We start from the raw sequence: 27,995 nt of genomic DNA, 5'->3' as shown, positions 1-27,995 counted from the left end.
GCATCTGGAGTGGTAAATGTCCTCCAGAGGGGGCAGGGGGCAGGGGGAGTCCAATGATACCCTGGGCAGTTTTTATCACCCTCTGGAGAGCTGCTCTGTCAGCTGCTGAACAGTTCCCAAACCAGGCAGTTATGCAGTAGTCAGTATGCACTCTCTCAATAGCAATAATGTCCTTCCTCAAATTTGGAGATCAAAACTGCACACAATACTCCAGGTGTGGTCTCACTAGGGCCCTTGACGCGCAGCATCAAAAATATTGCCAATGCAGGTATTTCAGACAACTAATCTCTTAATAGTGAATTGATTGATTGCACCTCTCTTTCTCTCAAATGATTGAAGTGCAAGACAAAAAATGAAAGGAATAAATGTACAATTTGGAAAAAAAATACTGGTTTAAGTTTTTTTTAAAGTAACTTGGGGGAAGATACAATTTATTCCGAACAGCTCTGTCACAGAGGACTATGTGATTTACGGACTGTTCCCAGGGATGCATTCAGAGACTCACATCAAGTGCTGCTGGAAGTTCAACTCGGTGAAAGAAGCTCTTTGGTCTGCCCGAGCTTTGTTGACCTCCCAGCAGAGGGAGATATCCGTACGGGAATGTTGCCAACTGGCCCGTTGTGGACTGCAGGAGTACGTGCTGAGGGAAGCACTGAAGCTCAGTGCAGCCAAGGTCAAGGCTCGGTGGGGGAGGAGCAGTCTAAAGTTCTTCCGCTGCTGGACATGGGGGGCAGGGTGTGGTGGAGACGCCCCTCAAAAATAAGGGAAGGGATTCCACGCCAGTGGGCCACATGAGTGGCAAGGGTGGGGGGAAAAAATTGTAAAATCTGTGGTATGTGTGTAAACAGTTGAATGTATAGCCTCCGAGAATGTCGCATGAATTTTTTGCACGGTTCCTGTATTGTATATATTTATTACTTGAATAAAGTCCATTTTGAAATTTAAAAAAAAACTTGGGGGAAGGTACTCTTCCACTTTCATTGTCTTTTTAAATTAATAACATTCTTTTAACATGCAGCATAAATGTTCCTAAAATAGACAAGGCTACTCAATATTTAGCTGCTGTTAAACCAATCAGTAATACATAATCAGTGGGCATATGGTCTCTACATTCAACTTTACATGTTTGTATTTTAGCCTCCATATTGCTGATAAAAAGCGTGGAATTCAAAGCACAGCTTATGACATATGAATGCCAAGAAAATGTTCTTCAATAGCAAATGAAGGTGGATGTTTGTTAAGGACATAAACATGTGAACTGCCTCAATTGAGCATATTGCTTTTATTTTACTTAAATATTTTACTTTTTTGCATGATTTCACTGACGATCCTGACTGCAGTAGATTCTTCTTCAAAACAGGTTGACGATTTATGTTATCTTTTCAAAATTTGCAGCTATGTAGAGTACAGCAGAGAGCCATGTACCCCACCTAGTCACAACGGGTTGAAGAGGTAGCAGAATCTCGGGTGCTATTTCCTTGAACAACTACACACGTGACGGTACTTTGAGAAAGATTTTCTTGACATTCCGTAGGCGATCGACATTTGGAAACAAGCTACGTCTGTGCTTGGCAATTCTATGAAGTCCTTGAGCTAAGCATGTCAAATGCAACATTTTGGGGAACAAAACTTTATAGTCGAGAGTCGGGAGTCGAGTCGAGAGTCGAGAGTGTAGGGTCGAGGGTCGAGAGTTTAGAGTTCAGAGTGCAGACTTTAGAGTTCAGAGTTCGGGGTTAGAGTTGGGAGTTCAGAGGTCATTCATATGTTAGCGCTTAGAGTTCAGAGTTCAGCGTTTAGAGTCTAGGGTCCAAAGTTCAGCGTTCAGAGTTTAGAGTCTAGAGTCCAAAGTTCAGCGTTCAGAGTCTAGAGTCCATAGTTCAGAATCTAGAGTTTCGAGTTCAGCGTTCAGAGTTTACAGTTGAGAGTTCAAAGTTTAGAGCTGAGAGTTGAGAGCTGAGAGTTGAGAGTTGAGAGCTTAGAGTTTAGAGCTTTGAGTTGAGTTTAGAGCTTAGAATGTAGAGCTTAGAGTGTAGAGCTTAGAGTGTAGAGCTTAGAGTGTAGAGTGTAGAGCTTAGAGTGTAGACCTTAGAGTTTAGAGTTTAGAGTTTAGAGCTTAGAGTTGAGTTGAGAGTGTAGAGTGTAGAGTTGAGAGTATAGAGTTGAGAGTTGAGAGTTGAGAGTCGAGAGATTAGATTTCTGGCCAAAGTACAAGCGAAGATGTAAACAACTGAACAATAGTTGAGCTGTTTGACCTCCAATACTTCCGATGTCAACAAATACTCCTATGATGGTTTACCTGCCTCCAGTGTAGATGACCACATTGGCAACATATCTCCCCACAGCATCGGTTGTCTCGCCTATTGGGATCCATATTTTGTTGCGTGCAACTTCATCTCTAATTTTCTGCACAACAATGTTGAAGTTGCTGTCAACATAATTTTTCCATAATGATGACTCGCTTGGTATATGTTTCTCTGTGTATTTCTCCAAAAAAAAACCTCTGAGAGAATTGTTTTTCAATTTCCACAGTGGAATTCCAGCATCAATGAATGCTTTGCATAGATCACTCAAACTCAGATTTGCGACTGGAGCCAGCAGTAAATGTAGTGAGACAAGCTTGGGTATTTCGCTTGGGTAGTCTGCACTGCATTGGTATCAACATTGATTTCTCTAATTTTCCTTGTCTTTTCCCTCTCCCCTCCCCTTCCCAGCTCTCCTTCTAGTCCTACTGTCTCCGCCTCTTCCTTTCTTTTTCATGCCCCCCCCACATTAGTCTGAAGAAGAGTATTGACCCGAAACGTCACCTGTTCCTTCTCTCCGTAGATGCTGCCTCACCCACTGTTTCTCCAGCATTTTTTGTCTTCGATTTTTTCCAGCATCTGCAGTTCTTTCTTAAATAGATCTTGGAGAAAACGTAACCAGCGGGCAGTGGCACGAATGATTCACCGACGGTGGCGCCCCCGGTTTTTCCCCGGTGGTGGAAGTTTTCTTGGAATTTATACTGTTAATACGTTAATAATAACATTAATATTAACGTGTTAACATAGAAAACATCATTGTAATCACGGTACAATTAGAGAAAATAGCATGACCTTTTAGCAAAACTGCAAAAAAAGGCTGATTTAGGGACTCAATCGTGAAAAAGGCATTATCCTGGTGAAATCATCAAAAAAGGCAAAACAAGGCATTTATGGCAAAATCCTGGCTCTAGATATAAGGAACTGCAGATGCAGCTTTACCAAAAAAGTCACAGTGCTGGAGTAACTTAGACCAGGCAGCATCTCCGAAGAACACGGATAAGTAGCATTTCGGGCTGGGACCCTTCTTCAGAAACATTACATGTATATGGTTAAGCAAAAAATGTGCAGATTGAGAGTAAAATGGCAAATCCAATGCACTGTTATTTCTGCACACAATTCACAAATATGATCTAAGCATTTCCCAATGAATTTAAGGAACACCGACATCTCTTGCCTGAGTAGACAGGTAGACAAAAATGCTGGAGAAACTCAGTGGGTGAGGCAGCATCTATGGAGCGAAGGAAATAGGCGAAGTTTCGGGTCGAGACCCTTCTTCAGACTTACCTGAGTGGTGAGAATGTTTTCAATCATTAACAGATGATGGGAACATGACTGGAGAATGCTTGTTAATAACACATTTGTCTCAAATAAACTATAACCAGTCACAGCTCTTTTAAAAGAGTTGAGAGCAATTAATTGTAACGGCAAGTCCATCTTTTAAATCACTATTTATCTTGCCTGTAATCTTTGTAACAACTCTCCAAAACAGCTCCCTACTTTTGTGCTTTCACAAAGTTCCAATAAATTAATCTCTATTTCTTTTGAAAGCAGTGAGGGGGTTATAGTGTGGAAACAGACCCTTCAGCCCAACTTGCTCACACCGACCAACATGTCTCACCTACACTCGGCCCACCTGCCTGCGTTTGGCCCATACCCTCTAAACCTGTCGTATCCATGTACCTGTCTAATTGTTTCTTAAATGTTGCAATAGTCTCTGCCTCAACTACTTCCTCTGGCAGCTCACTCCATACACCCACCAGCCTATAGGTGAAATAGTTACCTCAGATTCCTATTAAATATTTCCCCCTTCACCTTAAACATATGTCCTCTAGTTCCCGATTACTCTACTCTGGGCAAGAGATTCTGTGCGTCTACCCGATCTATTCCTCTCATGGTTTTATCCACATCTATAAGATCACCCCTCATCCTGCTGCGCTCAATCTCCATATAGCTCAGACCCTTGGGTCCTGGTAAAAGATCCTCGTAATGCATTCCACTTTCACAAGCGAACGTTGCACACACAGAAAACGTTTCAAATTTCACATGCAATAAAACTTTTAATTTCACACGCGTGTTTCGGACTTTGTTGGTGCCAAACGAGCACATCTTCCAGATTAATCGGATTTATCAACCCACCCTTAATACGAAATCTTTTAATTTGCCTTTTTGAAAATCCAGTGAATTGAAAGGGAGTGCAGGAAACGTCACCTGATGAGACAGGCAGTGAACTGTTGGCATATATGTTTTAATTTTGTTTGCAGTATCAGCACTTTCAAACTCTATCCATCCCTTTCCACTCTATCCTCTTGAGAATATTCCCTGTCTGCACCAATGACTGAATATGCTGATGGAGCGCATCATTTTTCATACCATATATTATCTAAAAGCCCTCTTCTATTTGCAAATCTTTATTCGATACGATGTACTTTGACTAATAAATATTGGAATGTTTTGATGTACTGTAGATATCTGAGAACAACAGGATTTTGTTGATGTAATGTATTATGGGGCTGACTCACTCACCTTGTGCAATTTCTCAAACCTCCCCGTGGCAAGTTGTGAAATCACATTGATGGTATTGTTGAGGCATGTCTCCAGTCTGTACTCTCACCCAGAGAGCAGTAATTTTATCCTCAACCCAATGAGGAGGTTCTTTCTTGTGGGTTGGGAAAAAAAATGTCATTTGGGACAGAAGTGTGTTGAAATAAATATCTTCAGTTTGACGAACCCCTTAATCATCACAGAAGCACACAAGAATGAACCAAATTACTATGTTTTTTATTACATGCCAGAGAAAATGTGAAAACACTGGAACCATCATCATCACTGTTCGTTCCTATTCACCGGACGGTTTCACAAAGTCCTAATATTCCACGTTCTTTACACGCAGTACTACTGGTACTGAAGTACAGGGGATCATTCCCAAGTCTGTGATTACCAAATCAACAAAATCAGGCGGCGTCACGTCATATACCAAGTTAAGAAGGTGCAATTTGGAATTTGCCTGCCAATCCTGAAGAGGAGTTCTTCCACGTCGGGTCACCAAAAGATCATCGGGGTCATCTGCAAAAGACCATTTTGAGAATTTGCAGAGTAATTGTTACCTACAAGTAATTGTATTTCAGCAGTCATCAAGCACTTTCAGATACCCAGAGTACATGAAAAGCATTGTATTGCCAGTCCGTCATTCTGTGTCCGTCAGCTGATTCAGTCATTGAATTGAATTGAATTTAATTGAATTCCTTTATTGTCATTCAGACCTTACGGTCTGAACAAAATTTCGTGCCTGCAGTCATACATACAATCATACAATAATAAACAACACTAAACACAAATTAATATCCACCACAGTGAATCCTCCAAGCACCTCCTCACTGTGGTGGAGGCAAAAATCTTAGGGCTGCAGTCTCTTCCCTCCTCTTCTCCCTCTGCGCTGAGGCGATACCCCACCGGGTGATGGCACAAACAGTCCCGCGGCTCACTGAACCCCGCAAACGTGCCGGCTCAAACACCGCGGCCCGGGGTGGTCGAAGCTGCCGCCCTCCAGTCCAGCGGTCGCAGCCGCTGGCCCGCGGCTGAACCCCGGACTCAGGTCACCGCCGCCAGAACGCCGTCCCAGCCACCCGAGCACCGTTCCAGCCCCGAGCCGGATCGCCCTCACGTGAGTGCCGTTCCTCCCTCGAGCTGGGCCGCTCTGACGGGAGTGCCGTTCCTCCCTCGAGCTGGGCCGCTCCGACGGGGGCGCCATTCCACCTCGGGCTGGGCCGCTCCGACGGGAGCGCCATTCCACCCTCGAGCTGGGCCGCTCCGACGGGAGCGCCATTCCACCTCGGGCTGGGCCGCTCCGACGGGAGCGCCATTCCACCTCGGGCTGGGCCGCTCCGACGGGAGCGCCATTCCACCTCGGGATGGGCCGCTCCGACGGGAGCGCCACAGCTCCTCCGGGAGAGTCTCAGCCCCTCGCCAGGCCGCCCTCACGGGAGCGTCACAGCCCCTCACGGGAGCGCCGTTCCAGCCCCGAGCTGGGCCGCCCTCACGGGAGCGAGCGCAGGGTGAGTCCTGACTGGCTGCCTCCGGAGTCTCGAGGTCGCCAGCTCCGCCATTAGGCCTCAGCGCAGACGGAGGCAGAGAAGGGGGATACGACAAAAAAGTCGCATTCCCTCGAAGGGAGAGACAGCAAGCCCTGTTTCAACCCCCCACCCACCCACCCACATAAACACAACCTAAAAACCAAAATCTTAACTAGACAAAACGGAAAAAAACAACACAAAAAAGTAAAGACAAACGGACTGCAGGCGAGCCACAGCCGTTCACCAGCGCCGCCACTTCCGGATTAATGCAGAAAGGGAATATTCTCAAGAGGATTGTGAGAAAATGGGTGGGGTTAACACAAGAATATCTGATTGCCACAATGATTTTTCACATAAAATAATTCATTGAAGAAAAACACATTTTATCCTATTTAATTGAAGGCACACATTCTTGTCCAGAAGGTACAATTGTCGTTGATAGCACGGAGGTGGATTACTTGATATTTTTGTAAAAAATTAAGCATGTGCAGATGTTACAAAATCAAACTTCACCAAGCTGGCAATAGAGTAAAAAAAAAGTTTGAAATCATGTTTCAACCGAGTATCATTTTTTTTGTGTTGCTCTCACTTTCAATAGGGAAAACTGGATTTAGTGGGGAGAGGACGGCATGTATGTTTCATACCTTTAAGAAAATGGGTGCAATACATTGAATACAGTGGGTGAAGAAATGGATTGTAGAAAGTAGAAATGAAAGACCCTTCAGCCCACAAGTCTGTGCCAAACATGAAAAACTGTCTATCCTACATTTTCACAATATGAACCTCAGCAATTATGCTTTTTAAGTCTCCTCATTTAAAATAACAGATTAAAAACTTACCCAGTTCATTCGATACAAATGAATCTGTTTGAACTCTTTCACAAAACTTGTGTGTTTCACAGCATACCAGGACTGGTATATTGTATGCTTTTGCCACAAGAGCTATTTGTGACGTTCCCACACGTGACATCACATAACCATTAGCAAGAAGGGCATGGGCTCCCAAGAACACCTTAGAAACCTGTGTAGAAAATGATAATGAATAGCTTAAAGGAAAATTTTTTTTTTTAAATTGTCTCTATTAATTGATGCCAGTAAGGCAAGAACTTGTTGGCACTACTTAAACCCTGTACTAACTTTATCAACCACAAAAAATGGGCACCCACATGAACAATACAATTTCTCTTGTATTTTGCAGACTGTGAAATGCATCTAATGGTGACAGATCACTGAAAGTCAATTCAGCAATACTGAGATTTAAAGTAAAGCTAAGGGGAAGAGTACAAAATGCTCTCTTTGCTTGTCTTTCTTGCTCTTGCTCCATTCGTAGCAGGTCTTCTGACTTCCAATTATGTCTTTCAGTGGATCAATTGTAATTTACTACCACTTCATTCTGTGTTTCTGTTATGATTTCTCCACACTTAACATTCCATTTTTCACAAGTCCATCTCTTCTTACTTGAATAATGTACATATTTTTATAAATGTATTCTATCTTTCTGCCGTATTCCTTTTTTTAGCTCCTTGCTGGAGCTTCTCACTGCTGGAAAAGAAGCATTACTAAACATGCACTAATATCTTTCTCGGATTTGAAATCGCACACAACCGCACCGTCATATTTTTCCCTCAGAAGACTGCACAGCAACAGATAGAGCCCGAGAAAACTCCTCAGAAGCTAACTATGAAGAATTTAAATATGTTAAGCTATAGATCCAATTTGCTGGTTATCCAGTTAAAAATATTTCACTGACCTAGGCAAAGTAAAATAGAGGAAACAGTGTTTCGAGTTAGTTCGGTTTCAATACACAATTAACCTCCTGGCCTATTGTGTCAGTAAATGAAAAATTTCTAAAAACTGCAAATGCTAAAAATTTGCAAACAAAAATGTTGAGTGTTCTCAGCGTTTTTCTAGTTTTGATCCTTTAGTAATAATAATAATAAATTTTATATATGGGCGCCTTTCAAGAGTCTCAAGGACACCTTACAAAAATTTAGCAAGTAGAGGAAAAACATGTATGCGGAATGAAATAAATAGTAGACATGACTAGTACACAAATTAAAGACAGAATTCAATTCAAAACGCAATATGAGGCAATTCAAGCACAGATGAAAAGTATCAGCTAGATAACTTAAATACAATGGGAATCACTCTTATATTTATTTATTTAGTTGTTTTTGTTCTACTACTTTTGGCTATGTTCACATGTATTAATAATTCAATTTTCCAAACAGAATTTTTATAATAGGACAGTCATTTCTTAACAATAAATAGATAGCAAAGAATTTAATAGCACACCTCAGGCAGAATATAGGACACAGCACCAATAAGAACATAGGTGCAGTGAATCCCATTCTTTACTAGTCTCCGGAGTGTCTCTCTTCCTTCTAGTTTAGGCCTACTGTCCACCACTACTACCTTGAACTTTTTCCGCTTGTGGGCATCACAAAGGATGGAGGTTACTAACGATGAACTGAGAAAAGAAAATGAACTCTTTAAAAAGGAAAATTAATTAGAGACACTGTTTTGCAATTTACATTTCAGTGACACAAACGAACATAAGAAACAGCCATGATGGCCCAAATGGCTTTCTTCCAGGCTGTTTGATTCTATTATTCATGTTTCCACTTCGGCATTCCGACTGCGCATGCCCAGGTCATAGGTCACTTGCTATAAACAGTCTCGGCAACGGTGGTGCAGCATTGTGTGCAGGCTTGCATTTCGTCTGTGGTCGGGGTCGGGCCTGGCTCTCCAGCAAGGCAGGCGTTATTGAGTTGCTGCTGGGCCATCCCCTCCTGGGTGTCCCGTCCCGGTCCGGAGGTGTCTGGGGTGACCCTGGGCTGGCCCCAGACTTGCAGACGGCGCTGCAGCCGCTGGCTCCAGCTTGGCTCTGCCTGTCCTGCCGGGTTGGTTGGCAGCCCTGGACTGGACTGGCGGGGTCGAGCCTGGCTCTCTGGCGCTGCGGGCGCTGTTGAGTTACTGCTGGGCCGTCTCTGTCCCCTCCTGGGTGTATTGGTAGGAAAAGGAAGGAGGTTCTGCAACAAGAATTTACAGAATTGGGCAAAAGACTGAAAAGCAGGACCTGCAGGGTAGTGATCTCAGGATTGCCTCCAGTACCTCGTGCTTGTGAAGGTAAGAATAGGAAGATAGGGGAATTGAATGTGTGCCTGAGGAGTTGGTGCAGGGGGCAGGGATTCAGATTTCTGGATCATTGGGATCTCTTCCGGGGCAGGGGTGACTTATATCAAAGGGACGGGTTGCACCTAAACTGGAGGGGACCAGCATCCTAGCGGGAAGGTTTGCTAATGCTACACGGGAGGTTTTAAACTAGATTGGCAGGGGTGTGTGATCTTGTGCAGGACAGAGGCACGGGAGAGGTTAGAAGTTGGTATGGAGGGTGGTGTGGGAGAGGTTAGTGGACAGAATAGGCAGGTGAAAGGGGGAGAGCGAGGAAGAAGGGTTGGTTTAAACTACATGTATTTTAATGCAAGGGGCCAGACGGGTAAGGCAGATGAGCTGAGGGCATGGATAGGTACGTGTGACTGGGACGTTGTGGCCATGACTAAAACCGGGTTAAGGGAGGGGCAGGACCTGCAGCTCAATGTACCGGGGTTTTATTGAGTTGGGGTTAACAGGAGCTTCAGGAGAGACAGGAGTGAAGGAAAAAGAGGAGGGGGGGGGGGAGTTGCATTGTTGGTTAAGGAGGATGTCACGGCTGTGTTCAGAGGTGACATTACAGACGGTTCGTCTAGTGAGGCTATATGGGTGGAGCTGAGGAACAAGAAAGGGATGATCACCTTGATGGGGGTGTACTACAGACTCCCGAATACTCAACGGGAATTAGAAGAACAAATGTGCTGGGAGATTGCAGACAGCTGCAGGTCAAATAAGGCTGTTGTAGTAGGGGATTTTAATTTTCCCCATATGGGCTTGGAAAATCATAGCATGAAGGGTTTAGATGGGGTGCAATTCCTCAAAGTGTTCAGGAGAGTTTTCTCAAGCAGTATGTGGAGGCCCCCATACGTGAGAGGGCAATGCTGGATCTAGTATTGGGAAATTGGGAGGGGCAAGTTAATGAAGTGTTTGTGGACCAGTGACAACAGTTCGATTAGGTTTAAGTTGGTTATGGATAGGGATGGAGAGGGTCCACGTGTTAAAATGCTCAACTGGGGTAAGACCAACTTAGAGGGTTTGAGAGAAATGAGAGAAAGTCTCACTCAAGTTGACTGAAGCAGCTTATTTGAGGGGAAAGGAACATCGGCAAGTGGGATGTTTTTAATAGTGTACTGAAGAAAGCTCAGGATGTGTACGTCCCCATTAGAGTGAAGGGCAAAGCAGGCAAACGTAAGGAAGCTTGGCTGACGAGGGAAATTGAGACATTAGTCAAAAACAAGAAGGATGCATGGGACAGATATAGGCAGCTGTGATCCCTGGAGGAGTTTTGGGAACTAAGGAGTAAACTAAAAAAGGAAATCAGAAGGGCAAAAAGGGGCCAGTAGATAGCTCTGGTGGGTAGCATTAAGGACAATCCCAAAAGATTTTATAAATACATAAGGATGAAAAGGGTCATTAGGGAGAGAGTGGGACCTCTCAGGAATCAAAGCGGTCACCTCTGTGTGGATCTACAGGAGATGGGCAAGGTACTAAATGAGTATTTCTCCTCTGTATTTACCAAGGAGAAAGACAGTAGGACAGAGAAAATTGGAGCAGTCACTTGAAGTGTCTTGAGAGCAATCAGGGTTACCGTCGAAGAAGTACTGAAGGTACTTCAGTTTGAAGGTAGACAAATCTCCAGGGCCTGATCAGATATATCAGAGGGCATTGTGGGAAACTAGAGAGGAAATTGCGGAGGCCCTGGTTGAAATTTACGAGTCGTCCTTAAATGCCGGAAGACTAGAGGATGACAAATGTTGTGCCTCTTTTCAAGAAGAGCTGCAGGGAAAATGCTGGGAACTATAGGCCGGTGACCTTAACATCTGTAGTTGGTAAGTTACTGGAGAGTATTCTGAGGGATAGGTTATACAGGCATTTGGGCAAGGGCTGATTAGGGATAGTCAGCATGGTTTTGTACGTGGAGGTCGTGTCTCACAAATCTGATTGAATTTTTTGAAGACGTGACCAAAGGGTAATGAGGGCAGAGCTGTAGATGTACAGGTAAGGCATCCGACAAGGTTCTGCATGGTAGGCTGCTCTGGAAGGTTAGATCGCATGGGATCCAAGGAGAGATAGCTGAATGGATTAGCAAATTGGCTCCATGGAAGTAGAGTGTGATGGTGGAAAGTTGCTTCTCAGATTGGAGGCCCGTGATTAGTGGTGTGCCTCGGGGTTCGGTGTTGGGCCCATTACTGTTTGTCATCTACACCATGAATTTGATGAGAACATACAGGGCAAGATTAGCAAGTTTGCTGATGAGTTAGTGGTTTTGCAGCTATTGTTAAGATGGTTGTGAAAGATTGCAGCAGCATCTGGATAGGTTGGCCAGGTGGGCAGAGAAATAGTTGATGGAATTTAATATAATAATATTTTGGGACGTCGAACAATAATAAATGGTAGGCCTCTGGGCAGTATTGTAGAGCAGAGGGATCTAGGAGTACAGGTGCATGGTTCCTTGAAGGTCGAGTCGCAGGTAGATAAGGTGGTCAAAAAGCCCTTTGGCACTTTGGCCTTCATCAGTCAGAGTATTGACTATAGAAGTTGGGGGGTCATGTTGCAGATGTATAAGACGTTGGTGAGACCACATTTAGAATATTGTGTTAAGTTCTGGGCACCATGTTATCGGAAAGATATTGTCAAGCTTGAAAGGGTTTCAGAATAGATTTATTGGGTCTCGATTCCATGGAGTGCAGGAGGATGAGGGGAGATCTTATAGAGATACACAAAATCATGAGAGGAATAGATCGGGTAGATGCAGTCTTTTGCCCAGAGTAGGGGAATCGAGGACCAGAGGACATAGGTTCAAGGTAAAGGGGAAAAGATTTAATAGGGATCCGAGGGGTAACTTTTTTACACAAAGGGTGGTGGGTGTATGGAACAAACTGCCAGAGGAGGTAGTTGAGGCTGGGACTATCTCATCATTTACGAAACAGTTAGACAGGTACATGGATAGGACAGGTTGGGAGGGATATGGACCAAGCGCAGGCAAGTGGTATTAGTGTGGCTGGGACATTGTTGGGAGAATTGGGCCGAAGGGCCTGTTTCCACACTGGATCACTGTGCATCTATAACAGCAAATCTATTAAAACGGACCTATTTTTCATTTTCCGTGGGGAGGAGAGGAAGGTGGGGGTGGATAATACTTTCTGGAGCTGCTATAATATTTCTAGAACAACACTGAACATGGGCAGATGTTTTAGTTCTTGTTGTAACTTACCATGCGTACACCAGAATGACATCACCTTCATTAATCTTCTCAAAAGCAGATTTTGATATCGCTTCCGCAGCCAAATGAATCTTCTCCTTTACATATTTATCTATACATTCAAACAATATGGCTTTTGCCTAGAAGTAATACAGGAGGTCATGTTATAGACAGATTGGAAGAAATAATTATCCTTACATCAAGACTGAAACAATAAATCCTCATGAATTGCCAATTAAAGCAAATTGGCTATGCATTATGTCTAGATCTTCCTTCAAAAAGGTCAAAAGCAAACAAACAATAAGGTAGGAACAAGGAATTGCTGATGGTGATTTACAAAAGACGACGCAAATTGCTGTTATTACTCAGTGGTTCAGGCAACCTCCCTGAACGTGGATATGCAAATTTCAGATTCAGATTCAATTTTAATTGTCATTGTCAGTGTACAGTACAGAGACAACGAAATGCATCGAAATGCATTACGCAAATTTCTCACTGCGTTTGGACCCTTTAGTTTCCTGAAACGTCGCCTATCGATGTTTTATAAAGATTCTACCTAACTGAGTTACTCCAGCATATTGTGTCCTTTTTCATACAAGAATAAGCTTTTAAACTACTCACTGTTCTATATTTAACAAAAATTAGGCAGCAAACAACCTTAGAATGCATATTGGGATCCTAAATTATGACACCGTCATAACAAGGTAATGCAGAATGAGCCCAGGGAAAATACTAGAGATAGAACTATCCCGAATATCACAATTACACTCTTGAAAATATGTTCCAACCAAAGGAGGAATCAATAAACGAGATGAATCAGTTATTCCGGTGCGGTAGTAAGAGAAACTTGCTGCTTTCATGGATTCTACCTAATTTAGGTGGAATATATTTAGTATGAACTCGTCTTACCAGATCCATACAATTTGACCAAATATTGGCTGCTTGACAACCAAAATAATATCATGTGAACGCATGCACAAAACTGATTAAATCAGCCCACGTATCTGCACTGACCTTTCCAAAAGATATATCCATGAATCTGCCTGTATCAAAGGGTTTTTAAAACTTTATGTAAACAAATTAGGGAAGTCAAGGAAACATATTTATCTCCTGGAAGCTTCCTGTGCATAAGCAAATCCACCCATCTAATTCCATCCCCAAGGCCAGAAAATGATGGATTGGAGTCAGCATGGACATCTGACAACAGAAAGCTCTGCCAAGTCATCCCACTGAAAATACCATGGTCAATAGGGATGGAAAGAGATCTGCAATAGAAACTGGGTGGTGCCAAAATGAGTAGGAAAAGTGTATAAATATATCATATCTATAACTAAAAATCTTGACCACTTCCTGTCAGCGCTGAATATTAATTTTAGAAAAAACGTTACCATATATCGTTATGTTTTTGACCATCTTACTCACAGTCCTCCTCCACTGAGGCAGCCCTGAGGATTTTTCCGATCGATAAAAATAAAAAAGTTACAAGTGTTTAAAATCTATTGAGATCAGCTGATTGGTCCTCTCGCCTGTCAATCACCATGATGAAGGGAACGCCCCTTCTGGGGGGGACAGGACTATAAAACCCCGGATGCCTGGACGTGAGTCATTTACTCTGGAAGATCGCGAGGGAGAGCCCACAACTGTGATTTTAAGCTGTGAATCAACTGAACTGTGAGTCTGCAATGTATTTGCAATAAGTGATTTGTTAGTCCTTAATGACAATGCAATGAGTTGTTTGGCAATTTGGTGGCCTGCACTCTGCTTGAAATGCTATGAAATTGAATTTGGTGGCCTGCACTCTGCTTGAAATGCTATGAAATAGTAAGATTAAACGAGAACTTACCAGTTTGAAGTTTGATCTGTATTTTATGAGGAGTTACGATGAGGGATTACGTGAAGAGCCCCCTCAGCACGCATGCGCGGCATACTTCAAAGCAGCGGTGTGGAATCACAGATAGACACAGTTATTGAAATAAACATAGTAAAGAAAAGGAGACATCAGTTATCAGTTTGACCCATATTATTGAGGGTGGGAGCGGAGGGCACGTAATCTCTCATCGTAACTCCTCATAAAATACAGATCAAACTTCAAACTGGTAAGTTCTCGTTTAATCTTACTATTTTACATCGGAGTCACGTGAGTGACTACATGAAGATTTTAAAGCTCTGTGATTTCAAACCGTGTAACAGTTATTACTTCACTCACTGCCGAAGTCCTTGAGGGAGGAAGTGTGTTATCGTAATCAACCAATGAATCTGTTTATAGAAAAACACAACAGTATTTATTAACAATAACAACAAAGAAATTAAATTGCTCCCCTGGGCTTAAATTAAATATTTGCAGTCTGTAAAAAAATTTCTGCAAATAAAGCAGGTTTTGCCAACGGCTTATTATAAAAAGTTCTGAACGTTCTTTCCCCCGACCATTCTGCTGTAGCCAGGATGTGGTCTATAGGCACATCCATTCTTTTGGCCGTCGACGTGGATGCTGCCCTGGTGGAGTGAGATTTGTACATGTTAGTGTTTATCCCAGCAGCTTTTAGCACCTGCTTGAGCCATCTCGAAATGGTTTGGCTCGTCACCCGACCATAAGGTTTTTTATGACTGACCCATAAGGCTTTTTCACTCCCTCGAATATTTTTGGTTGTGTCTATGTAGGACAGTAGGTGGGTCATGGCACATAACCTTGGTTCTGGCGGGTAAGCCCGGAATTCCACGACTGGATTAGGTGTTCCTGGTCTGCTCTGTTTGATCAGTCCCTAGATAATGAAAGAGATCTGGTCTGGAGCTGTGATCATGTTGTCCAGTCGCAATAGGTGTAGTGACTGGACCCTCTGTGCAGATACGAGTGCCATCAACATGAGTGTTTTGAGCATAGATTGTTCCAGGTTGAGGGATCTGGCTGGTGGCCATCCCCTGAGGTATGTCAGGACCACACTGACATCCCCTATATGGGTGTACCTTGGTCTAGGGGGGTTAGAGTTGTAAATACCCTTCATTAGTTTGACCACCAGCGGGTGGGACCCCATGGCCTGTTGTCCTGGAGCTTGTTTTAAATAGACAGACAGGGCACTTCTAGCTGTGTTGATGGCACTGTAGCTGAGTCCTTCATCGTGGTGAAGGTTCGCCAGGAATTCCAGTACGTTGGTAACTGTAGCGGTTGAGTAGGTGGTCCCTGTATCCAAGCAGTACTTCTCTCACTTTTTGATGCTGGACAAGTACTGTTTTCTTGTGGATGTTCGGAGGGATGTCGTGGAGTAATAGGAACCATGGCTGTGTAGGCCAGTCGGGTACTATCAAAATACCTGAAGCAGAGTCCATTTGTATTTTGCGTAGTACCCGGCTGATGAAGCAGAAGGGAGGAAATGCATAGAAGAAGAAATTTCCCCAATCCAGCGCGAACGCATCTACCGCTGCTGCCTCAGGGTCTGGTTCCCAAGTGACATACATAGGTACCTGGTGATTTAGCCTTGATGCAAATAGGTCGATATCTGGCGTGCCATATTGCTTAATAATTTTTGCAAACACTTTGGGGTTTAACATCCATTTTGTGTTGTCATTAAATTTGCGTGACCTGGTGTCTGCCACTGTATTTAGCTTACCTGGCAGGTAAGTTGCTGATAGCCAAATATGTCTTTCGACACACCATTGCCAAATTGTGTTGACCAATTTGTCGCATGGTATCGATTTTATGCCGCCCATATGGTTAATGTAGGCCACCACCGTAGTATTGTCTATTTGTAACCGAACATGCAAGTGATGCATATTGGATGCATATGCTTTTAAACCATAAAAGGCACCCAACATCTCTAGATAGTTAATGCCCAGTGTAAGTAGTAATGATGACTCTAGGTTAGTCCATCTACCACCTGTGCTGGATATGGAGTTAGTCGCTCCCCAGCCTTGAGCACTGGCATCTGTTTGGATAACTAAAGTAGGGTTAATGATGATGATAGGGCTGAAACTATGCCAAACGTTTTCTGCCCACCACTGTAGTTCTGATATTGCTTCAGTGGGTAATTTCATGATACGATCATAATGACCTGCATGCCGTTTTAGTGCCTGTACCTTTGCTCTTTGTAAGTTTTGATAGTGCAAAGGTCCAAATTGTGTAGCCGGAAATGCTGCTACCATTTTCCCAATTACTCTTGTTACTTGTCGAATAGTTGGTCGCTCGTTAACCATTAAATTGTTGCATGATTGTGCCAATTCAGTTGTTTTGTCTTTTGGCAAAGTTACAGACATGTGGGCTGAGTTAATTGTGAAGCCCAAGTAGTCCATGGTTGTGGATGGCTTCAACTTAGATTTATCTGGATGTAAGACAAATCCCAAGGTTTCGAAAAACTGTTTGGTAGCTGACACAGCTGATATAGCCAATTCCATGGTCTTGCCTACTATTAAGATATCATCAAGATATGCCATGACAATATGTTTTTGTCTTCTTAATATTGCCAGGGCTGGTTTTAGTATCTTGGTGAATAATCTTGGGGCTGATGTTAAACCATTGGGTAATGCTTTAAACTGCCATAACTGCCCCATCCAGGTAAATTTCAGGTATCTGCGATGATCCTTGTGAATGGGTACTGAATAGTAAGCATCTTTGAGGTCAATGCTTGCCATGAAGTATCCTTTGGAAATCAGTTGTATGGCAGTAACAAACGTTTCCATTTTGAAATGTACATACATAACAAACATATTTAGTGAAGTTAAGTCAATGATGATGCGACACCCACCATCTTTTTTAGTTTTAGTGAATATATTTGACACAAATTCCAAGGGTTCATGTTTTGTTTTTTCAATGATACCCTTAGTGATTAGTCTCACCAGTTCAGCTTGTCCCTCTCGTTTCTCTTTAACTGAGAGGGAAAAGACCCTCTGGGGTGAATGTTGAACTGGTGGCAATTTTTCTAGTATAAATTGTATTTTGTATCCACTAATGCTATTGAGTATATACTTGTCACTCGTGATAGACTCCCATGCTTCCTTAAACAGGTGTAATCTCCCCCCTGTTAGTATTGCGCCCCTACTTTCTATATGCTGGTAGGAACCAGACCCACCTACCTCCATGGTTATGGGTGTTTCTTCTGTCTCTTCCCAGACCAGCGAGTCTTGCGCGTTGTCTGACGTGGCGGTGATGTTTGGGGGTGGCGCATTTTCCATGGGGTCCGCTCTGGGCCTTGGTCTAATAAAAGACTTCCGGTGGTGATATGCGGACCCCGAGCTTTCACCAGTCCCACAGGGTAGACGTCGATTGGTGGACGCGATGGGGTGCTGCCGCTTGGGTATTATTGTTTTGGGTTTGCTCGTCCCGGGGCCTGCCCTCATGAGGCCGAAAGTTTTAGAGGCCTCTTCCATATCTTTGACTTTTTTAGTGAGGTCTTTGCCAAAGAGCAGTGTGTCTGGCTCAGTGGTTGGGATTTTGCACAACCCAGCGAATTTTGGATTGAGGGCAGGTCTTATATATATTGTCCACAGAACGAGCAAATGATGTGATGGCTGACGTCAGGAGCCTGAGGATCCGCTGCAGTTTCAGCTCCTGATTTCGAATATTTGTCCCAACGTGCCCCCAGATTTGGCTGTTGACAGCCGGCACTTTGAGTGATTCACAATTTTCAAGAGCTTTGTATAATTCTAAAACCTCATTAACCACCTGCTCCTGTAGGGGCCTGTTGGAAAGGTGGTTAATGCTGGCCGCAAGTTTAGGCTCTAATGGCCTTCCTGCACGTGGGACTGCCACGTAGCGGTCCACCACACCCAGCAGCTCTTCCTGTTCCTGCACCCCTGGCATACTCCCGACTTCTTCAGCCAGCATCCCCTCTTCCTGACCTGCCCAGCCCTGGTCGCCAAAGCTGCCCTCGGATGAGAGGGAAGCGATGGCCAGTGCACAAGGCACTGTGGAGGGAGTGCCTGAACTCCCCCTGCGAGACTGCTCCTCACGCAGCGAGTCTCGCTGGAGCACCTGCTCCAGGAGCAGCTCCATGCGGCTCAGGCGACTGTCTCTCCCCCGAACGGGTGGTGAGACGTCCCCGTCCGACGAATCGGAAACCACCGGCCGGACGGTCTTCCTGGTGGCTTTGCACCAGTCCGCTGCTCAGGCGCTAGCGCTGCTCGGCCCGGTGTCGGGGATGGCGGAGCGCCGGGTAAGCGGTCCTACCGCCTCCTGCCCCCCACTGATGGAACGCTCCTCCGTTGGAGTCGAGCGGGGAACAGGTTTCTTCAAGAGCCTTTTCTTGTTCATATTCATGCTGTGGAAACAAAGCAGAAGGCTCTCTTTGCCAACAGAAAACCGACCTCAGAGTAACTTACCTGACGGTCCGTCTTTTAAACTGTAGCGGGAACGCCTGACTCCCGCTGCGGCCGCTGTTGCACTGCTGAACGCAATTCCGCGCATGCGTGCTGAGCGGGCTCTTCACGTAGTCACTCACGTGACTCCGAAGTAAAATTGAATTTGGTGGCCTGCACTCTGCTTGAAATGGAATTTCAAGGAATAGCCGTGAGTGAACTGCCAGCCCACCAGCCCTGAGTGACTGATCTGCCAGCCCACCAACCCTGAGTGACTGAGCTACCAGCCCACCAGCCCTGAGTGACTGAGCTGCCAGCCCACCAGCCCTGAGTGACTGAGCTGCCAGCCCACCGTGACTGAGCTGCCAGCCCACCAGCCCTGAGTGACTGAGCTGCCAGCCCACCAGGCATGAGTGACTGAGCTGTCAGCCCACCAGGCCTGAGTGACTGAGCTGCCATCCCCCAAACAGGTCCCACTTAGTCTTGTACCTATTAAAAGTCTGATCTTGTATACGTGTATATTTGTTTGTGTGTTTATTTGTTTGTGTATAATCACATCTTCTCAAAAAATTCATGCTTTATTTCTCAAGTTATTAATGAAAATGTTGAAAAATCTGAAGACTTTGAAAAAAAACTCCACTGTCTTCTTGCTCTCTCAAATTCCAGATTAAAACATCATATTATGGCCACTACCTCCTAATGGCTCCTTTACCTCGAGTTCCCTTATCAAATCCTGTTCATTACACAACACTAAATCCAGAATTGCCTTCTCCCTTGTAGGCTCCAGTACAAGCTGCTCTAAGAATCCATCTCAGAGGCACTCTACAAACTCCCTACTCCCTTTCTTGGGGTCCAGTACCAACCAAATTTTCCCAGTATACCTGCATATTGAAATCTCCCATAACCACCGTAGCATTACCTTTGTTACATGCCAATTTTAACTCCTGATGCAACTTGCACCCTATATTCAGGCTACTGTTTGGGAGCCTCTAGATAACTCCCATTAGGGTATTTTTGCCCTTTCAATTTCTCAGTTCTCTACATCTTCTGATTCTATGTCACCCCACGCAAAGGACTGAATTTCATTCCTAACCAACAGAGCTACCCCACCCCCTCTGCCCACCCGTCTGTCTTTTTGAGAATGATCTTGTTTTATGTGGACTGCAGATGCTGGTATTTACTGGATAGATATAAAGTGCTGGAGTAAGTCAGCGGGTCAAGCAGCATCTCTGGAGAAAAAGGATAGGTGACATTTCATGTCTGGACCCTTTTTCAAGGAAATGTGAAATATATAATAGCCTAAAGCGAGATGTTCTAGCGAGATTTTGGCTGCTAAATCGTTCTTATGGTAATTGCATTTCCATATATAAAGAAATACTTTCTGCTCACCGGCTGTAGTTTTTAAATGCTTATATTAATACTAAAAATTACTTTAGTAAAAAACCAAAGTAGGTAAGAAATGAATATTTGATCATCCCGATCAGCTACCTAGTTGACACTTAAGCAATCCTTTTTATTTCCCTTAGCAACAGAACACATGTTGGAACACATTTGCTTCAGCAAATGTTTTCTCCAATGATATTTGGGCAATGATTTTTTCCTTCCTGTTCAAAGCAAATGTCAATTACCCACAAGCTAAAACATGTCGGTTTCAAAGCTGTACTCTTTTGATAATGTAACCTAATTGGAGGGTATCAGCATTTAAAAAGTATTAAGCATTGATGCACGTGGATATTCAGGGAATGGAGGAGCATGGATCATGTGCAACCAGATGTGATTACTTTATTATTGCATAATGTTTGGGACAGACTTGTTCCTGCGCTGTACTTTTCTGTGTTCTATTTCTATATAAACAAGATAATAATTTTGTATGTTCACATAGTGAAAATACATTGAGGATTGGCAACTACATTTATTTTTGACTGAAATAAATAAATCTTGAAAAGTCGAACTGGACATAGAATCAATATCTAATGAATTGATTGACACAAAAAGCTGGAGTAACTCAATGGGTCAGGCAACATATCTGGAGAAAAGGAAAAGGTGTCATTTCAAGACGAGACCCTCCTTCAGTCTGAACTCTCGACCCGAAACTTCACTTGTTCCTTTTCTCCAGAGATACTGCCTGACCCTCTGAATTACTCCAGATTCTTGTGTCTATCTTCAGTATAAATTAGCGTCTGCAGTTCCTTTCAACACATCTTATGAGTTGAGACTTTTTCTCTGCTCTAAAGTTAAATTCCATTCAAAATCTGTCTTAAGACACAACAAAAGTCCAATGAGTATCTCTGAAATTTAAAGTACCTATGCTTTTGCTTAAAAATAAATGTGTAAAGTAATATTCTCACCTCATCCTCTCTGCTGCTTCCGGCAATATTTGAGATTTCCTTTTTTATGAACTTTATAGCATTGCCCATACTTGCTGAGAGTGATCGACACTGATTCAAAAAACTTGAAGAGAAAAACACATAATCAACAAAAATAAATACTTAAATCGTTCATTTTCAACCAAGATTATGCTGATTGATAACAATCAATGGATAAACACACATCATCACTAAATCAGATAGGCATGGCGAGGTCTCAAATGTGCATGATCATGATGAATTGTTAGATTAGCAAACAATTCTGTGGCAAAGACACAGCAGGATTTGTAAAGGGACTTTTTGCAAGTCACGTCAACATCATAAATATGTTGATGATGCGACCTACACTATAATTTGTAGTAATTCTACTATGAGCATGCCCTTCAGTTGCTGCCTTTTATCCTCCATGTTCACTGTGGCTACTGCACTAATGTAAGGATACTTTGGAGCAGAGAATATACTCCCAAAGAATATCTCCCACTATGCTAACTTCCCAAATGCTTACTTCATTAGCAAAAATCCAGCTGTTGTGTCATCGAACTATGGACTGAAATTCCTCTGATTTCAAAAAAATCTTTAAGGTTTTTTTCCCATGTAGTTAATTACCTTTCAGTGATTCCGTCTGTTTCAATTTAACTTGCATTCCAATTTCACAAGTTCTATTAAGCTCATTCTTGTGTACGTCCAACAATGCATTAGATGCTATGACAAATTAAAACAATTCAGTAAGCCAGATCATCACTGGATTAACAAATGTTGCCTCTTCCTTGCTTTCTCTTTCTTCCATCATATTTGTTAGCAAGTACAAGACACAGTAAAAAATTGCTGCAAAGATTTGACACATCTCATTAGATTTACATTATAACCAAGCCAAACACTCTCATAAGATTAGCATGTAAACCATTGATCATATTAGCACGTAAGCCCCTCCCCCCTCCCCCATCAGACTCCACTATTCACAACTCTTGAATGCCTTTGGTTCACACCTTCTGTTTTTTAATCTCTGGCCTTTGTCCAACCATCTACCAATCAAAAAACCCACTCCATGCGTTCCTGTGTTCACCTATTACCTGCTATGCTTTGTACAGCCTCTCCTCTCTTCCAGCTTTCTTCCCTTCCCACATCAGTCTGAAGAAGGGTCCCGATTTGAAACATCATCAATCCATGTTCTCCAGGAACGTTGCCTGACCCACCAAGTTACTCCAGCAATTTGTGTCTGTCTTTTTTACAAAGCAGTGCTTGCAGTTCCTTGTCTCTACAATTAATGAGTGCACCTAATTCTCCCCTCCAATTCCCCTTCTATTTACATTCCTTCTTCTAGCATCACAATTCACAACTCTTCAATCCTTTTGTATCACACCTTGTCTTCATCTCTGGCCTTTGGCACAGCATTGGAGCGCTGGAGCGGAGCGGGCGATCCCTTGCCTGGGTCGCCGCGCTGGAGCGACGCGCTGGAGCTCTGGCGAGCTGGACCGCCGAGAGCAACAACTCCGGGCTGCGGGTCTGCGGAGCGGAGAGACGGCACCGACTTTGTCATCGGGAGCCTGGGAGCCCCAAACCGGCGCGGCCTTGTCGGCTTCGGCAGCCGCGGGCTCCAACCAAGAAGCGGCCGTTCCAGGTGGCCCAGCCGCCGAAAGGACTCTCCCGACGCCGGGGCAAGACCACCCGGTGAGAACGGCCAGGGACATCGGGCCTCCGTACAGGCAATTGCGGTGGCCTCAATAGGCCTGACTTTGGGGTGAACACGGGATGGGGACTGGACATTGTGCCTTCCTCCACAGTGCTATCCACTGTGGGGGGATGATTTTTTTGTCTATTTGTAGTCTTGTAGGTCTGTGTCCAAGATGGCTGCCGTGAAGAGAGAGTGGACGCTGGCGCGCTTTGGCTGCCGCTGCTCCCTCTTCACACTGTGTTTTTGATTTTCTGTTTTTGGATTGAATCCTGTTTTTAATTTGTGTCTCTGTGATGTCTTTATTGTTATATTCCGATTATATGTTATTCCGATATACTATGTAAGGTGTCCTTGAGATGTTTGAAAGGCGCCCATTAAATAAAATTTATTATTATTATTATTATTTTGTCCAACCATCTCCCTATCAAAAACACTCCCTCACCTGTATCCACCTATTTCATGCCAGGATTTGTCCAGCCCAGGGCTCGAAATTAACGGTTGCCCGGGTGCCATTGACCACCCAAAGTGCCGCCGGGCAATCTAAATGCCGACTCATTTTGCCCGGCTTGGCACTGCAGACACTGGTTTATACCGATAGACACAAAAAACTGGAGTAACTCAGCGGGTCAGGCAGCATCTCTGGAGAAAAGGAACGTGACGTTTCGTGTCGGCGATGGCTGTGTGGGGCAGACACTAGGTGCAGGGTGACAAAGGGTCGGAGCGAATAACGGGCCCTGCACAGCGGCAGCAGCGGCTGCGACAGCGGCTCCACCGCCTCATCCCACACCCCGCCCGCCCCGATAGCGGCCGCTGCTTGCCAATCCGCTAACGGCGCTTTCAAAAGAAACCTTCTCGCACGCCGAGGCCGGGAGGAGGGAGGAAGGGGGAAGCCTCCTTCCGCCATCTGAAGCAGCTGCACCAAAGATCCTATAGCTATAGGATCTTTGAGCTGCACCGCTCGGCCCCGCACCTTGCTGTTGGCTGGCAGAGGAGGGGAGGCGGTGGCGAGGAGATCCCAACCGCCTCCCCCTTTGGCGGCGGCACTAGGCGGTGGACAGGGACGGCGATGGCAGCGGGGCGATGTTGTCTGAGGAGCACTGACCTTCCGTCCTCCCCACCTCCTCTGCCCCTTCCCCTCTCTCTCTCTCTTGTACGCCCCCCTCCACCCCTCTTATCCCGGGACCCCTCCTCTCCATCCCACACTGATCCCCATTCCCGCCTCTATTCAGTCCTCACTGACATCCCCTGTGCTCCCATCCCCATCTACACCCCCCCCCCCAATCTATTCATCCTGCGCTGATCACCCTATCCACCTCGCATTGATTCTCCTGCCACCCCCCCCATCCATCCTACATTGGTCCCCCAATTCATCCTGTACTGACCCCTCTTCCCATCCATCCTGCACTTCTCCCCCCATTCATCCTGCACTGATCCCCCCCATTCAACCTGTACTGACCCACCCTCCATTCACCCCCCATCCATCCTGTAGTGATCTCCCCATTCATCTTTTAATGATCCCCATTCATCCTGTGCTGATCCCCTCATTCATCCTGTACTGATCCCCTCATTCATCCTATACTGATCCCCTCATTCATCCCGTACTAATCCCCCATTCATCCTGTACTGATCCCCTCATTCATCCTGTAGGATCGCCCATTCATCCTGCACAGACCCTCCGATCCATACTGTACTGACCCCCCTCCCATTCATCCTGTACGGATCCACCCATTCATCCTGTGCTGATCCACCCCCCCCCCATCCATTCTGTACTGATCCCCCCATTCAAGAAGAATGGGGAGAACAGTCTGAAGAAGGATCTCGACCCGAAACGTTGCCTATTTCCTTCGCTCCATAGATGCTGCCTCACCCGCTGAGTTTCTCCAGCATTTTTGTCTACCTCCATTCATCCTGTACTGATCCCCCCATTCAACACCACTGACATCCCCCATGCTCTCCCCTCACAATTTTACATACTCCAACCAACACATACTAATTCACCTGCCTCAATCCATCCATTCCGCACCGATTTCCTTCTCATGTATTTGTGTTTTCCAAAGACGCTGCTTGACCCACTGAGTAACCCAACACTCTGTCTCTATTAGTGAGTGTTCAATAAAGAAATACCTGATGTATGGTTTGAGTTTATTGACCAAATCTCTTGACAACTCTTCATTGGGTGGAGTTGAGTAATCATGGATAACCTGCAGAGAGGCAGCAAAAGCTGGTCACTAATTGTATTTGAAAAATAACACCAAATACAAGAAAAATACAATTAGCCAACTAGTTTTATCAAAATAATGCAGATCCTCCCCCCCTTCCTCCCTCATTTTGTTTGTTCTAGGTATGCAGAATTTGATAATACATTAATCTAAACTCAAAGTGTTGCTCCGCTCTTGTACTGATCACAGATGAAATGTTTGTAGAACGATGGATAGAACAAAAATGCCACAGCAAATAGCTGCATATTTTGAAAGTTACACACTGGTGGGTCTGATGCCTTCAGCAAATGATAACCACAGGGCCATAGCAATAAAATACATTCAAATACTGTGTGGATAAAGTCAATGCTTTTTCTAATTTTTACCCCAAATAAAAGCCAATAAGGTTTCACATCAATAGTTTTGTTCTCTTTTATAATTCAATCTCCCTGTGTACTACTTACTATAATAGATTTATTTTTAAACTGCAGATGCTGGACATCTGAAACAAAAACAGAAAATGATGGAATAATTCATCAGGTCAATCAGCATTCATGGAAAGAAAAATCAAATCTGCATATCATTTTTAATAATGAGTCTTCGACCTGGGAACGTAATAAAATAAGTTGCATTTACATTTTGGAAAGGTTAGGGGTGTGATAAATAGCACACAGGAGGAGGCCAGGATTGTCATGGTAATATGCTGTTTATGAAGCCATCTGGCTGATAACTTAGCAAATTTAAAAAAGAGAGAGAAAAAAGGGCTTATAAAAAGCAAGACAGAGTTGTTATAGAGAATTGAATCCAAAACAAGAATATTAGAAAAGCTTAACAGATGGGATAGTGGAGAGACAAAAGGAGTTAATATACCAGTTGGATAACTTGACCAGTTCTGAAATGCTGGGTCTGTGAAATTATTGAATTCCATATCAAATCCCGAGGGCTGAAAAAAATGAGTTGTGGTTCCACGAGCTTGCATTGGCTTTGTTGGAGCAACAGTCACAGTAACAGTGGAGGCCAAAGACGGAAGAGATTCGAGTTGGAGTGGGATGGAGAATTAAAGTGACAGCCAAATTACAATTTCTGTGTTGTCCCTGAGGACTGAATGCAGGTGCTTTCCCCCCCCCAAACTGCTCGTAGTTTCTACAGTGTAGAGGAGGACTGTAGCACTAATTGTAATAAAGTAAACTGGAAGTGCGTGAATCGCTGTTGTCTTATGCATCACTCCTCTACTCTCATTGCAACTCAAAACTAAATTTTTTGCACTCGACCAGTTCAGATGAATAGTGTTTGACCATAAGCAACAAAAGCGTTTCACTGTACCTCGGTGCATGTGACAATAAACTAAACTGAACTGAACTGACCTGAAACATTAACTCAATTTCTCTTTCCAACCCGTCAAATGCTTCCAGCATTTTCTATTTTTATTCCCTTTGAACTAATTTGTTCTTTCAGTTTTAATCCTTTGTCATCAAATCTGACAGGATACATAGTTATTTGAAGAAGTGATCTCAATAACACACGACATTCTGCCAACTTTTATGACTCCTCTGGTTTCCTAGGGCCTTAACTCTGCCACAAAATATTTTAAAGACTGCATCAAAGCTCATCCATTCGGGTGCTCTTCTTCCCAGAGCTTCTAACCTCAGATTTACCATCCTGTGTAGCTTCGTTTGAGCTGTGTCTCAAAATAAATAAGCAAACCTCTTCTGGTCGATTGAACATTTCAGTTTATTTCAGTTTGAGTGGATTATTTTCTTCCCAATTTGGTAGGAGTACTTTTTCCCCTCTTGTCTATTTCCTTAATTTATACAATACACTTCCTATTCCCTCTGTAACTCTCGTAATCTTAGCACCTCAGGCTACTTTGCCTATATCTCAGTAAAATTATAATCCCTCTACACCTCAAAATCTGGGCTGTCGTTTTCTTTACTCAAGAGCTGCCCAACTATTTTCCATTCATTACTACCTTCTTTCATTTGCCCGAACTCACTCTTATCTTGAAGATCTTTTTTTCACATCAGTCATATATTCCAAACAATGAGAACTTAAATAGATGTCAAACTATCATTTTGCAGGGTATTTTACTCTGGTTTCACTTCAGGCCTTCTCTTATGCTACTGTGATGCAGTCTGTACTTATTATGATCTTTCTCCATCTCTCACACAAACACACTATTCCAATATTTATTGTACTGTACCTTCCACTGAAATTAAGAGACACATTGATATCTAAAACCAAATAGAATATGTCCCAATTGTTTCCTCTGCATAACAGAGCTTCCAATCTTTTTAAAATATCTACCAAAGTTTCCCTGCTGCAGTGAACAACTCTCCTTTTCTGGTTTTATTAATATGCTAAATATGACTTTCACCTTTCCGTTTCAAAGAAAAACTAACCGATACACCTGGTGTCCTTCTCCTTGGTTTTGTTTCTTTTTAGAACTCCACAAAGTTCATGCTAATATTTTTAACTTTAAGGAAATTAGTGCATGGCACAATCCAAAGAGCATTGGACTTGTAAATCAATGTCTGAGCAAAAATCAATACTTTCTGTAGAGCAAAGGATGATGCTGGTTTATTACAAATTGCCACAATCTCCAATCTCCCTAACAAAATTAAAAAATATTGCAATTGAAGAGGCAGTAACCCACAAAAGTAATATAAACAAAATTCTCATCTAAATATTCCAAGAGCAAAGCGTGGAAAATGGTGGAAATGTTGAGATGTAAATATGCTGTTAAACTGGCATAG

General features: G+C 43.7%; 1 protein-coding gene across 2 annotated transcripts in view; it reads right to left on the bottom strand.

The window, feature by feature from the left end:
• Positions 1-5,057: 5,057 nt before the first annotated feature.
• The window catches only part of eif2b4 (eukaryotic translation initiation factor 2B subunit delta), a 47,252-nt gene continuing 24,314 nt past the window's right edge, over positions 5,058-27,995 (bottom strand). For both annotated transcript variants that reach the window (XM_033020992.1, XM_033020993.1), the window contains 6 exons: positions 25,169-25,245; positions 21,355-21,457; positions 12,737-12,864; positions 8,665-8,839; positions 7,210-7,390; positions 5,058-5,363 (listed from right to left, as the gene is read on the bottom strand). In XM_033020992.1, the coding sequence (XP_032876883.1) occupies positions 5,164-5,363; positions 7,210-7,390; positions 8,665-8,839; positions 12,737-12,864; positions 21,355-21,457; positions 25,169-25,245 (864 nt within the window). In that variant the 3' untranslated portion in view covers positions 5,058-5,163. The remainder of the gene's footprint in view (positions 5,364-7,209; positions 7,391-8,664; positions 8,840-12,736; positions 12,865-21,354; positions 21,458-25,168; positions 25,246-27,995) is intronic.

The sequence above is a fragment of the Amblyraja radiata genome, chromosome 5 (assembly GCF_010909765.2).
Source record: "Amblyraja radiata isolate CabotCenter1 chromosome 5, sAmbRad1.1.pri, whole genome shotgun sequence".
In the NCBI taxonomy this organism is placed as follows: domain Eukaryota; kingdom Metazoa; phylum Chordata; class Chondrichthyes; order Rajiformes; family Rajidae; genus Amblyraja; species Amblyraja radiata.
This window is presented reverse-complemented; position numbering and strand designations above follow the sequence as displayed.